At 36.4% G+C, this 15661-nt stretch overlaps 1 protein-coding gene across 1 annotated transcript in view; it reads right to left on the bottom strand.

The window, feature by feature from the left end:
* The window catches only part of LMNB1 (lamin B1), a 78921-nt gene that overhangs the window by 23103 nt on the left and 40157 nt on the right, over window positions 1–15661 (bottom strand). The window contains exons 2-3 of the mRNA XM_037801850.1: window positions 5723–5879; window positions 4978–5103 (exon numbers count right to left, since the gene is read on the bottom strand). Coding sequence (XP_037657778.1) covers window positions 4978–5103; window positions 5723–5879 — 283 coding nt within the window. The remainder of the gene's footprint in view (window positions 1–4977; window positions 5104–5722; window positions 5880–15661) is intronic.

The following is a 15661-nucleotide window of genomic DNA, read 5'->3' as shown; positions in this document are numbered from 1 at the left end:
GAAAAAGTAAAACAGCCAAGTGTTAGAGAGGATGCGGAGAAATAAGAACCCTCATACACTGTTGGTGGGAATGTAAAATGGTGCAGCCACTGTGGAAAACATCCTGGCAGTTCCTTAGAAAGTTAAGTACAGAATTACCATATGACCTGGCCATCCCACTCTAGGTATATACCAAAAGAAATGAAAGCAGGGACTAACATAAATTTGCACACCAATGTTCATAGTGGCATTATTCAGTCTGGCCAAATGGTAGAATCAACCCAAGTGCCCATCAACATGAATGAATGAACAAAATGTGGTACATGCACTCAATGGAATATTATTCAGCTGTAAAAACAGAATAAAGTTCTGATACATGCTACAACATAGATGAATCTTGAAGACATCAGAATATTAGATTTCAGTTATATGAAATAACCTAGAATATGCAAAGTCACAGAACAAAGTTTATTAAAGGTTATGGAGGCAGGGAAGAAGATGGAGAGTTAGTGCTTAGTAGGTGCAGAGTTTCTATTTGGAGTGATGAAAAGACTTTGTTAATGGACAGCAAATGGCGGCACAACATTGTGAACGTTAACTAATGCCATTTAATAATAAACCTGAAAGTGGTTAAAGTGGGAAATTTTATGCTGTATAAATGTTACAATAAAAATTGTAAAAAAGGAAAAGGCAAAAGCAAAAATTAAAAGATCCCATCCAAACACTGCAAAAATATTCAATTATTTTTACTGCTGCCATTTGTCATTTATTTTTTATGTAGAAGCAATAACCTTACAAAGAAAGAACGAACAAATACCCTACTCCTGGTTTAAAGGTGCAGTATATAAAGATGCAGGCGTTCACACCAAACATCAAAACCAACAGTTTTAACAAAATGAAACAAAAAGATACGTTAACTTCATGTAAAAATAATTGATTTAATACAACAAACCTGTTATTGTTAGCAATTGTAATGGCAGCACTCACTATAGTTAACAAAGATCTTTTACAAACAATATTTCTCTTTGATCCTCACCACCCCTTGAAGAAAAAATAGCAAGTATCAGTAATTCATTTTTAAGTGAAAAAATTCATTCAAGTGTTGCCTAAGCTGTTTGTCCAGAGCACTGTACATCAGCAATAACTACTGTTTTAATACTAGATTGCTATACAAAATGTTCATTTCTATTACATTATTTTTTTCTCCAGTTAAAAAAATTTTTAAACCACTACAATTGAATTCCTATTTTTAAATCATTGTTACTTTGTCACTGTTTTCAAAATTATCCTACTTCTACAAGATAAGGATGCCCAATGTCACCACTGTTATCCAACACTGCCCTGGAAGTTCTAACTTGAACAATTAAGCAAGAAAAACAAATGAAAGGCATCTAAATCAGAAAGAAAGAAGTAAAACTTCCACTATTTGCAGACAACATGATCCTATATAGAGAAACTAAAAAATCTACAACAAAGCTACTACAGCTAATAAGTGAACTCAGCAAAGTCAGGGGTAGAAGATCAACATGCAAAAATCAGTAGCACTTCTATAAACTAGTAATGAATAATCTTGAGGAGGAAATAAGAAAAAAAATTCCATTTACAATGGCAAAAAAAAACCCCAAATATCTAGGAATAAATTTAACCAAGGATGGTAAAGGACTTGTTCTCAGAAAACTACAGAACAATGCTAAAAGAAATCAAAGATGATCTAAATAAATGGAAGGGCATTTGATGCTCATGGATTGGAAGACTGAATATTGTCCAGATGTCAATTCTACCCAAAACAATTTACAAATTCAGTGCAATACCAATAAAAATTCCAAAAGCCTTCTTTGCAGAAATGGAAAAGCAAATCAACAACTTCATTTGGAAGGGTAAGGGGCCTTGAAAAGCCAAAAAGGATCTTAAAACCTGAAGAACGAAGTTAGAGAACTCACCCTTCCCAATTTTAAAACTTATTGCAAAGCTTTAGTCGTCAAAACAGCATAGAAATGACACAAGGATAGAAATACAGACCAATGGAATCAAATCAAGAGTTCAGAAGTAGATTCACATCTACTGCCAACTGATTTTTGAAAAGGGTGACTAGTCCATACAACGGGGAAAGAATAGTCTCTTCAACAAATAGCATTGGGAAAACTGGATATCCACAGGCAAAAGAATGAAGGGTGACCCTTATCTCACACCATATATAAAAATTAACTCCAAAATGGATCAGACTTAAATATAAGAACCAGGACTATAAAACTCCTAGAAGAAAACATAAGGAAGCATCTTCAGGACCTTCTGTTTAGGCAATGGCTTCTTAGACCTTCCATTAAAAACACAAACCACACAAGCAACAACAAAAAGACAAATGGGACTTCATCAAAATAAAAAACTTTTGAGAATCTAAGGATTTCATCATGAAAGTAAAAAGATAAACTACAGAATGGGAAAAAATATTTGGAAACTACATATCTGATAAGGGTTTAATTTCCAGAATCTATAAAGAAATCCTACAACTCAACAAGAACACTAACAACCCAATCAAAAAAGTGGTCATGAGATTTAAATAGACATTTCTCCAAAGAAGATATCAAATGGCCAAAAAGCACATGAAAAGATGTTGAACATTGTGCTGGTTTGAATCTATTATGTACCCCAGAAAAACCATGATCTTTAATCCAATCTTGTATGTGCAGATCTATTGTGGGTGGAATTTTTTTATTAGGTTGTTTCCATGGAGATGTGACCCACCCAACTGTGGGTGGGACCTTTTGATTAGATCATTTCCATGGAGATGTGACCCCCACCCATTCAGGGTGGGTCTTGATTGGTTTACTGGAGTCCTTAAGAGAGCTAAGAGCCGACAAAGATCCAAGATACTTGGAGATGTAGTCAGAAAGACGTTTGGAGATGCTAAGCTAAGAGACGAGGCCCAGAGTTTGCCCCAGAGAAGCTAAGTGAGAACCCACAGGTGCCTAAGGAAAAAGCCACTGGAAACAGAAGGTGAAAGCAGCACAACCCAGGAGCAAAGGACCAGCAGACATCAGCCACGTGCCTTCCCAACTGACAGAGGTGTTCCAGATGCCATCAGCCTTTTCCTCAGAGAAAAGTATCTACCTCTTGATACCTTAATTTAGACATTTTCATGGCCTTAGAACTGTAAATTTGTGAACTAATAAAACCCCATTGTAAAAGCCAATCGCCTTTCTGGTATTTTGCATTCCAGCAGCTTAGCAAACCAGAACAAACATCATGAGCCATTAGGGAAACGCAAAGCAAAACCACAATGAGATACATCTTCACAACCATTAGAATGGCTACTATTAAAAAGACAAAAAGTGACAAGTGCTGGGAAGGGTGTCGAGAAACAGGAACACTCATTCATTGCTGGTGGGAATGTAAAATGGTGAAGCTGCTATGGAAAACAGTTTGACAGTTCCTCAGAAAGTTAAATGCAGAATTACCACATAACCAAAAATCCCATTTCTAAGTATACACTCAAAAGAATTGAAACCAGGGGCTCATATATTTTCCTGCCAATGTTCATAGCAGCATTATTCACAACTGCCAAATGATGGAAACAACCCAAGCAACCAACCACAGGTGAATGGACAAGTAAAATGTGATATATACATACTATGGAATGTTATGCAGCCATAAAAAGTAACAAGGTTCCGATAATGTCACAACATGGATGAACACTGAAGATATCCTGTTGAGTGAAATAAGCCAGACACAAAAGGACAAATATTGTATGATCTCACTGATATGGAATAATCAGAATAAGCAAATTCATAGAGTCAGAAACTAGGATACTGGTTACCAGGGACTGGAGTGGGCTAGGGGATGGGAGTTAAAGCTTAATTGGTACAAAATTTCTGGTCAGGAGTGATGCAAAAGTTGTGGTAATGGATGATAGTGATGGTAGCAAAAGCATTGTGAATGTAATTAATACCACTGAATTATACACCTAAATGTGGTTAAAGGGGGAAATTTTCGGTTGTATATATGTTACTAAAATAAAAATTTTAAAAAAGAATACACAAATGAAATGAGAAAAATTTACAGTGTTTCTACAAATTTAAATATTTAACTTTATATTTTGAGGAAATAGACGTTCATTCCCCTTTCTTCAATTTTATTATGTCCTCTGTTTGGAACAAGTTATTTCTCCACTAAAGACTTGAAAAGAACAATTAGGTCTTGCAAATGCCTTTAAAAATTTCCATATATACCTACAAGTGGTGTGGGCAGTCAGCTCTAAGATGGCCCCCAATGACTGCTGCCAGTTGGTATTCATGCCCTTGTGTAATCAATCCCCTTCCACACTATATCAGGGTTGGTCTGTGTGACCAATAGGATATAGCAGAAATGATGGTATGCCACTCCCGTGACTAGATTGATAGAAGATACTGCAGCATCTGTGTTGGTCATTCTCTCTCTCTCATCACACTCTTGTGGGAAGCCATATCATGAACAGTCCTATGGAGAAAAGCCCATGTGGCAAGGAGCTGATGCCGCTTGTCCACAGCCATGTGAATGAGCTTGGAAGCACTTCCTCCAGCTCCACTTGAAAGCTTGACTGCAACCTCATGAGCGGCCATGAAACAGAACCACCCAGTTAAGTGCTCCCAGATTACTGACCTTCAGAAATTGTGAAATAATAAAGGTCTGTTGTTTTTAAGTTGCTAAATTTTGGAGTAATTTGTTAGGCAGCAACAGATAACTAACACAAATGCTTAAACATGTTGATAGTAATTAGCTGCTGTGGACCAAGCCTTCCTAAGTTAGATGAGGTGAAATCACATCTGTTTATCATGACAGCTTGAGTTCTTAGATGCAGCCTTTTAACAGAAATTTCTCCCTTCCTCAAATCTTATCTTTTTATCTGATACCTTTTTTGTGAGAAAGAACTCATAAATAACATATAGTTTTACACATATAATTATAATAAAGTCTTTTAAGGTCCCCTCTATTCCTTAAAAGAGTAAAATTATATATGGTTACCTCTTCATACATGTTTTTACGAAACTCCAAGTCCTCGGTAAGACTCTGGCAGCGATTCTCCAAATCCACTTTAAGTAAAGTTTCATCTGCTAACTGTTTCTTGGCAGCAGCTAAGGAGGTTTCCAACTAGAAAAAGGAAAAAGAGTTGTAATAAAAAAAAAATTACAGTAATTAATAATTTAATAATGAATTTAAGATACCTATGAATCAAATCAAGCATTATAATCTCCATATATTTATCAGTGTATGAGGGTACCTCATATTAACCTTTATCACAGAACTGTGTGTTCAATTGCTGGTCCCACTCACAGGGTGTTAGCCCAAATCAACTCTCAAATTTGGTAAGGGGAAACAGGAATTGGAACAGAGACCTATGATTCACATTTCAAAAATCAAAGCAAAAGACTAGCTAACCACTTTCATATTTTCCTCTGTGCAAAGCGGCATTATAACATCTCTTTTCCTACTTCACATTTTGGTGCAATAATGGAGTAGGCTTTGAGAGCAAGTAAGTACTACAGAAGATGTGTGTAATCTAGATACAATGATTGAGAGGTGAGGATGCTTTCCATGTTAGCTAACTGAAGATTCTTTATCAAGGGCCAGACAGAGAGACAGAGAAACAGACAGACAGGCAGGCAGGCAGGCAGGCAGGCAGACAGACAGACAGACAGACACACACACCCCTTAAGACAGATGGGGCAATTACCTGCTGAATATGACTCATGAACAGAGTTTACTTTACCTGGGCAATCTGATCCTTTAGATCCTCCAAATCTCCCTCTAAACTTTTTTTGTCGCCAAGTGCAGTGGCCAGAGCTGCATCTTTAGAATTCAGTGCTGCTTCATATTCTCGAAGCTTGATCTGGGCTCCATTAAGATCAGATTCTTTCTTAGCGTAACTGCAATACATTTGAAAAAGACCAAGACATCAAATTATATACCTGGCTTGAGGACTTCTCCCTCCCTGCTTAAGGAAGAAACAGAAGAAGAGGCTATTTAAATAACCTACTAAAATTAGAGAAGCAATTCAGGAGAGTTAGAGCTAGTTTTTGGTTGATAGCAACATTCTCTTCCAACATCAAACGATTACTAATGACTCTGGGTCAAAGAACTCCATAAGGACCAATGCACCAGAATCCTGGTTATCTCTGAGCGTGAACCTGTTTCCTCGTTGTTCTACAGAAAGAGGCACTACATGTTTCATGAAAAGAGGATATTTTTGATGAAATGGAAATGTATTCTTTTTAAATACAATGCATATCATAAACCAAGATGCACAGGAGGTATCAATCAAGATGTAAAATGAGATTAAATAAATGAAGTTTTTTTAAAGTAATTATATAATCTAATGATGTATCACATAGAAACTTCCTTGATATTACACAGGAACTAATGATGCCAAACTTGCAACCACCTTCCATTTCTTACATGATTAATGACTGATTTTAGATTTCCCTTAAAAAAAAAAAGAAGACTCTGTTAAAAAAAATGTAAAAAAATAAAATAAAATAAAAAAATAAACCCATACAGTCATATAATTTACAGCCATAATACCGAGTTCATTCAAGTGCTGGGTCCTAAAGCTGGGAATTCCACAAAAACAGAATCTATGCTTGCAAAGGAGCCATTTTTTTCATTCCACAAAATAAATGACCAGTGCTGGGCTAGGATACATATCATAGATACATGATTTTTTTTTTTTAATTATAAAGCATCCATGCTTTATTCTATTTTCAATATATTAATGTACATCATCTTTTTAAAAATAGACAAGACATTAGCAATTCCATTCAGTATAATATTGTCCACATTATAAAATTGTGAAGTAAATATTTTCTAAATATCCTGAAGAAAATAATGAATACGGGAAAATCCCTGAAATCTCGCTTTTGATCAAAGTTATTCATTTAACCTTCATAGTGTATTTAGAAGAAGATGTGCAATAAATTTAGAATAGTGAAACTTAAGAATTTCTTTAGACTGAGAAGGATGGAATTTGAAGAGGGAAGGAAACTATAATAATCAAGAGCTAGTGTATGATTCAGATAAAGCAAATATTAAAAAAAGTATACATATATAATTCCGGTTCAATTCTGTAGCATACACCATAGGTCAATTATATCATCTTAATGACCAAGAAATGTTTTGCTAATTCATAAAATTATTTTCTTTAATGTAATTTCTCTGCTTTGGAAATTGAGGATATTAGAAGAAACCAAATATAATAGAAAGAAACTTATAGGAAACAATTTTCACAAAATATTTTGCAATACACTAGAAATGCATCTAGATACAATCAAGATAAGCAAGTCAACAATAGTGTTTTTTTAAATGCTTGCTAAAATTCTAAAATGTATTTGTAAAGACAATGGCATTGTATATAAATAAAATCATAAAATACAAATTCTATATTCTTATAACTATAATTCCTTAATTCTAGGATTCCCACAAATGAAAATTAAATAGTACTAAAATTCCATTTCTGCATACCTAGTTTTAACATTAAATAATAATATTGCAGCAAGATTTATTTATACCGATATGCTTCAAGAAAAGCAAAATTAAATATGTTAAAGTTAGCATAGTTATTTATGAATGAGGAGTTTTCTGTAACCTAGTAAAGCATAGACAGGAGAGACCTGGACAGAATGCTAGCCCTTCACTAAACATTAGAATTCATGCTTGATGGTGAAAGCATGCTTTATTGAGGAGCAATGTCAGGTGGAATGATTTTTTTGGATACTGTGTGCAAGAGAATTCTGGGAACACACTGCAATCTGAATGAAAAATAACTTTTTGGGATGATATTACAAATAAAGTATAAAGAACTCGTGCAGTTTTATTAAACAATTAAAGAAAGATGAGGAAGATAGATACATGATTTTGAAAACAAAATTGTAGAGTATTACACAAGTTTACAAAAGGTATTGATTTAAAATTAAACAATTACAAAAATTCTACTGTACCGCTATTTAATTTTTTTAATCTCAGATCACAACATGCTTCTCAATAAGGTACCTCATGGCAGGAGAATGAACCTGTGCTTCCCAAGAACCAAAATGGCCCATCCAAGAATGATACTTAAAAAAAAACATCCCAATTTTCAGGCTACTATACATTCTGTTTATCTGATCTCATTGTTTTAATGGGTAACAATACATGCACATGGTTCAGAATTCAGAATGTTGTATCACTGAGGGAAAGATACCATACAACATCTTGTGAAGTATAGGAATTACATGACAAAAATTACTCTACCGCAGTACATCTAAATGAGGAGAGGATGGTGATTTCCTAAAAAAAAATCTAGACAAGATTGTGATCAAGATAAGAAGTGGTCTAGAGGAGTAGAGCAAGGTATATTTATTTGTGACAGCCCACCCAATAATGCCAGTTGAAATGATTACACAATTTCATAGGAGCTTTAAGTTAAATCATGATAAATTCTGGATACTGTATTTCATGTCAAGTTCTTAATGACTTATAACACACTGTTATTCAAATTAAACAAATAAAAATCAGAAGTTGAAACGTTCTTAAAATTGCACAGAAAAGCTAATTTTATCTGTCAAGGCTTAAGAGAGAAAAGCAATAACAATTAAACCCTTATACACTTATTTTTAAACATTCATTTCCTTTTTTTCCCTCTACACAGAGAAGTATATAAAAAGATATACAGTCTCACTTCCCAGAGAACCCCTGCTGCCAACTTTTAAAAACTCATGTACACAGTCAAAGTTCTAATAAACCACAAAAGTGAAAAATGTAAAGCAAAAGACTCTCCAAAAGTAAGTAGTAATAATCATTTCTTAGACTTCCTTCTAGAAAAAGTCACGCATATACTACATATACACCCACATATATAAAAAGACTATTTCTGGAAAACTACACAAGAATTTAGGTAAGAGTTGTTCTCATCAAGGACCAGAAAGAGACCTAATGTATATCTTTGTCTTGAGGAACCACCCACAACAAAACTTTTGAAAGGAGTGTGCTTACACCCGATCGGACTAGAGATAAATATCTGACTCCAAGGAAATCAATCGATTGTCTGACCAGCAAACAATCAGATTTCCTCTCACCCAAAAGTCTGAATTATTGGAATCAATTATAAATTAGATAGTAAAGGGGACTGGAACTAAAAGGCTGTGAGAAGGAGTCGGATGAGTAAAAAATAAAATAAGCAGTGACATAGCACAGTCATCCCTCAACAGAGGACCCGGGGTGCACGGCCTGGAAGAGGGGCCCACTTGCAAGTCTCAGGAGCCATACGCCAATACCAAGGACTTGTGGGTCAGTGGCAGAGACAAACTGTGGCAGGACTGAACTGAAGGATTAGACTATTGCAGCAGCTTTAAAACTCTAGGATCACCAGGGACATTTGATTGTTAGAGCCACCCCCTCCTCCCTGACTGCCCAGAAACACGCCCCATATACAGGGCAGGCAACACCAACTACACACGCAAGCTTGGTACACCAATTGGACCCCACAAGACTCACTCCCCCACTCACCAAAAAGGCTAAGCAGGGGAGAGCTGGCTTGTGGAGAACAGGTGGCTCGTGGACGCCACCTGCTGGTTAGTTAGAGAAAGTATACTCCACGAAGCTGCAGATCTGATAAATTAGAGATAAGGACTTCAATTGGTCTACAAATCCTAAAAGAACCCTATCAAGTTCAGCAAATGCCACGAGGCCAAAAACAACAGAAAATTATAAAGCATATGAAAAAACCAGATGATATGGATAACCCAAGCCCAAGCACCCAAATCAAAAGACCAGAAGAGACACAGCACCTAGAGCAGCTACTCAAAGAACTAAAGATGAACAATGAGACCATAGTACGGGAGATAAAGGAAATCAAGAAGACCCTAGAAGAGCATAAAGAAGACATTGCAAGACTAAATAAAAAAATGGATGATCTTATGGAAATTAAAGAAACTGTTGACCAAATTAAAAAGATTCTGGACACTCATAGTACAAGACTAGAGGAAGTTGAACAACAAATCAGTGACCTCGAAGATGACAGAATGGAAAATGAAAGCATAAAAGAAAGAATGGGGAAAAAATTGAAAAAATCGAAATGGACCTCAGGGATATGATAGATAATATGAAACGTCCAAATATAAGACTCATTGGTGTCCCAGAAGGGGAAGAAAAGGGTAAAGGTCTAGGAAGAGTATTCAAAGAAATTGTTGGGGAAAACTTCCCAGATCTTCTAAACAACATAAATACACAAATCATAAATGCTCAGCGAACTCCAAATAGAATAAATCCAAAAAAACCCACTCCGAGACATATACTGATCACACTGTCAAACATAGAAGAGAAGGAGCAAGTTCTGAAAGCAGCAAGAGAAAAGCAATTCACCACATACAAAGGAAACAGCATAAGACTAAGTAGTGACTACTCAGCAGCCACCATGGAGGCGAGAAGGCAGTGGCACGATATATTTAAAATTCTGAGTGAGAGGAATTTCCAGCCAAGAATACTTTATCCAGCAAAGCTCTCCTTCAAATTTGAGGGAGAGCTTAAATTTTTCACAGACAAAGAAATGCTGAGAGAATTTGCTAACAAGAGACCTGCCCTACTGGAGATACTAAAGGGAGCCCTACAGACAGAGAAACAAAGACAGGACAGAGAGACTTGGAGAAAGGTTCAGTACTAAAGAGATTCGGTATGGGTACAATAAAGGATATTAATAGAGAGAGGGAAAAATATGGCAAACATAAACCAAAGGATAAGATGGCCGATTCAAGAAATGCCTTCACGGTTTTAACGTTGAATGTAAATGGATTAAACTCCCCAATTAAAAGATATAGATTCGCAGAATGGATCAAAAAAAATGAACCATCAATATCTTGCATACAAGAGACTCATCTTAGACACAGGGACACAAAGAAACTGAAAGTGAAAGGATGGAAAAAAATATTTCATGCAAGCTACAGCCAAAAGAAAGCAGGTGTAGCAATATTAATCTCAGATAAAATAGACTTCAAATGCAGGGATGTTTTGAGAGACAAAGAAGGCCACTACATACTAATAAAAGGGGCAATTCAGCAAGAAGAAATAACAATCGTAAATGTCTATGCACCCAATCAAGGTGCCACAAAATACATGAGAGAAACACTGGCAAAACTAAAGGAAGCAATTGAGGTTTCCACAATAATTGTGGGAGACTTCAACACATCACTCTCTCCTATAGATAGATCAACCAGACAGAAGACCAATAAGGAAATTGAAAACCTAAACAATCTAATAAATGAATTAGATTTAACAGACATCTACCGGACATTACATCCCAAACCACCAGGATACACATACTTTTCTAGTGCTCACGGAACTTTCTCCAGAATAGATCATATGCTGGGACATAAAACAAGCCTCAATAAATTTAAAAAGATTGAAATTATTCAAAGCACATTCTCTGACCACAATGGAATACAATTAGAAGTCAATAACCATCAGAGACTTAGAAAATTCACAAATACCTGGAGGTTAAACAACACACTCCTAAACAATCAGTGGGTTAACGAAGAAATAGCAAGAGAAATTGCTAAATATATAGAGACGAATGAAAATGAGAACACAACATACCAAAACCTATGGGATGCAGCAAAAGCAGTGCTAAGGGGGAAATTTATAGCACTAAACGCATATATTAAAAAGGAAGAAAGAGCCAAAATAAAAGAACTAATGGATCAACTGAAGAAGCAAGAAAATGAACAGCAAACCAATCCTAAACCAAGTACAAGAAAAGAGATAACAAGGATTAAAGCAGAAATAAATGACATAGAGAACAAAAAAACAATAGAGAGGATAAATATCACCAAAAGTTGGTTCTTTGAGAAGATCAACAAGATTGACAAGCCCCTAGCTAGACTGACAAAATCAAAAAGAGAGAAGACCCATATAAACAAAATAATGAATGAAAAAGGTGACATAACTGCAGATCCTGAAGAAATTAAAAAAATTATAAGAGGATATTATGAACAACTGTATGGCAACAAACTGGACAATGTAGAAGAAATGGACAATTTCCTGGAAACATATGAACAACCTAGACTGACCAGAGAAGAAATAGAAGACCTCAACCAACCCATCACAAGCAAAGAGATCCAATCAGTCATCAAAAATCTTCCCACAAATAAATGCCCAGGGCCAGATGGCTTCACAGGGGAATTCTACCAAACTTTCCAGAAAGAACTGACACCAATCTTACTCAAACTCTTTCAAAACATTGAAAAAAATGGAACGCTACCTAACTCATTTTATGAAGCTAACATCAATCTAATACCAAAACCAGGCAAAGATGCTACAAAAAAGGAAAACTACCGGCCAATCTCCCTAATGAATATAGATGCAAAAATCCTCAACAAAATACTTGCAAATCGAATCCAAAGACACATTAAAAAATCATACACCATGACCAAGTGGGGTTCATTCCAGGCATGCAAGGATGGTTCAACATAAGAAAAACAATCAATGTATTACAACACATTAAAAACTCGAAAGGGAAAAATCAATTGATCATCTCAATAGATGCTGAAAAAGCATTTGACAAAATCCAACATCCCTTTTTGATAAAAACACTTCAAAAGGTAGGAATTGAAGGAAACTTCCTCAACATGATAAAGAGCATATATGAAAAACCCACAGCCAGCATAGTACTCAATGGTGAGAGACTGAAAGCCTTCCCTCTAAGATCAGGAACAAGACAAGGATGCCCGCTGTCACCACTGTTATTCAACATTGTGCTGGAAGTGCTAGCCAGGGCAATCCGGCAAGACAAAGAAATAAAAGGCATCCAAATTGGAAAAGAAGAAGTAAAACTGTCATTGTTTGCAGATGATATGATCTTATATCTAGAAAACCCTGAGAAATCAACGATACACCTACTAGAGCTAATAAACAAATTTAGCAAAGTAGCGGGATACAAGATTAATGCACATAAGTCAGTAATGTTTCTATATGCTAGAAATGAACAAACTGAAGAGACACTCAAGAAAAAGATACCATTTTCAATAGCAACTAAAAAAATCAAGTACCTAGGAATAAACTTAACCAAAGATGTAAAAGACCTATACAAAGAAAACTACATAACTCTACTAAAAGAAATAGAAGGGGACCTTAAAAGATGGAAAAATATTCCATGTTCATGGATAGGAAGGCTAAATGTCATTAAGATGTCAATTCTACCCAAACTCATCTACAGATTCAATGCAATCCCAATCAAAATTCCAACAACCTACTTTGCAGACTTGGAAAAGCTAGTTATCAAATTTATTTGGAAAGGGAAGATGCCTCGAATTGCTAAAGACACTCTAAAGAAGAAAAACGAAGTGGGAGGACTTACACTCCCTGACTTTGAAGCTTATTATAAAGCCACAGTTGCCAAAACAGCATGGTACTGGCACAAAGATAGACATATAGATCAATGGAATCGAATTGAGAATTCAGAGATAGACCCTCAGATCTATGGCCGACTGATCTTTGATAAGGCCCCCAAAGTCACCGAACTGAGCCATAACGGTCTTTTCAACAAATGGGGCTGGGAGACTTGGATATCCATATCCAAAAGAATGAAAGAGGACCCCTACCTCACCCCCTATACAAAAATTAACTCAAAATGGACCAAAGATCTCAATATAAAAGAAAGTACCATGAAACTCCTAGAAGATAATGTAGGAAAACATCTTCAAGACCTTGTATTAGGCGGCCACTTCCTAGACTTTACACCCAAAGCACAAGCAACAAAAGAGAAAATAGATAAATGGGAACTCCTCAAGCTTAGAAGTTTCTGCACCTCAAAGGAATTTCTCAAAAAGGTAAAGAGGCAGCCAACTCAATGGGAAAAAATTTTTGGAAACCATGTATCTGACAAAAGACTGATATCTTGCATATACAAAGAAATCCTACAACTCAATGACAATAGTACAGACAGCCCAATTATAAAATGGGCAAAAGATATGAAAAGACAGCTCTCTGAAGAGGAAATACAAATGGCCAAGAAACACATGAAAAAATGTTCAGCTTCACTAGCTATTAGAGAGATGCAAATTAAGACCACAATGAGATACCATCTAACACCGGTTAGAATGGCTGCCATTAAACAAACAGGAAACTACAAATGCTGGAGGGGATGTGGAGAAATTGGAACTCTTATTCATTGTTGGTGGGACTGTATAATGGTTCAGCCACTCTGGAAGTCAGTCTGGCAGTTCCTTAGAAAACTAGATATAGAGCTACCATTCGATCCAGCGATTGCACTTCTCGGTATATACCCGGAAGATCGGAAAGCAGTGACACGAACAGATATCTGCACGCCAATGTTCATAGCAGCATTATTCACAATTGCCAAGAGATGGAAACAACCCAAATGTCCTTCAACAGATGAGTGGATAAATAAAATGTGGTATATACACACGATGGAATACTACGCGGCAGTAAGAAGGAACGATCTCGTGAAACATATGGCAACATGGATGAACCTTGAAGACATAATGCTGAGCGAAATAAGCCAGGCACAAAAAGAGAAATATTATATGCTAACACTAATGTGAACTTTGAAAAATGTAAAACAAATGGTTTATAATGTAGAATGTAGGGGAACTAGCAGTAGAGAGCAATTAAGGAAGGGGGAACAATAATCCAAGAACAGATAAGCTATTTAACGTTCTGGGGATGCCCAGAAATGACTATGGTCTGTTAATTTCTGATGGATGTAGTAGGAACAAGTTCACTGAAATGTTGCTATATTATGTAACTTTCTTGGGGTAAAGTAGGAACATGTTGGAAGTTAAGCAGTTATCTTAGGTTAGTTGTCTTTTTCTTACTCCCTTGTTATGGTCTCTTTGAAATGTTCTTTTATTGTATGTTTGTTTTCTTGTTAACTTTTTTTTTCATACAGTTGATTTAAAAAAGAAGGGAAAGTTAAAAAAAAAAAAAAGAAAAAAGACAAACAAGGAAAAAAAAAGAAAAAGATGTAGTGCCCCCTTGAGGAGCCTGTGGAGAATGCAGGGGTATTCGCCTACCCCACCTCCATGGTTGCTAACATGACCACAGACATAGGGGACTGGTGGTTTGATGGGTTGAGCCCTCTACCATAAGTTTTACCCTTGGGAAGACGGTTGCTGCAAAGGAGAGGCTAGGCCTCCCTGTATTTGTGCCTAAGAGTCTCCTCCTGAATGCCTCTTTGTTGCTCAGATGTGGCCCTCTCTCTCTGGCTAAGCCAACTTGAAAGGTGAAATCACTGCCCTCCCCCCTACGTGGGATCAGACACCCAGGGAAGTGAATCTCCCTGGCAACGTCGAATATGACTCCCGGGGAGGAATGTAGACCCGGCATCGTGGGATGGAGAACATCTTCTTGACCAAAAGGGGGATGTGAAAGGAAATGAAATTAGCTTCAGTGGCAGAGAGATTCCAAAACGAGCCGAGAGATCACTCTGGTGGGCACTCTTACGCACACTTTAGACAACCTTTTTTAGGTTCTAAAGAATTGGGGTAGCTGGCAGTGGATACCTGAAACTATTAAACTACAACCCAGAACCCATGAATCTCGAAGACAGTTGTATAAAAATGTAGCTTATGAGGGGTGACAATGGGATTGGGAAAGCCATAAGGACCACACTCCACTTTGTCTAGTTTATGGATGGATGTGTAGAAAAGTAGGGGAAGGAAAC

The sequence above is a fragment of the Choloepus didactylus genome, chromosome 13, assembly GCF_015220235.1.
Source record: "Choloepus didactylus isolate mChoDid1 chromosome 13, mChoDid1.pri, whole genome shotgun sequence".
NCBI classification, from domain to species: domain Eukaryota; kingdom Metazoa; phylum Chordata; class Mammalia; order Pilosa; family Megalonychidae; genus Choloepus; species Choloepus didactylus.
This window is presented reverse-complemented; position numbering and strand designations above follow the sequence as displayed.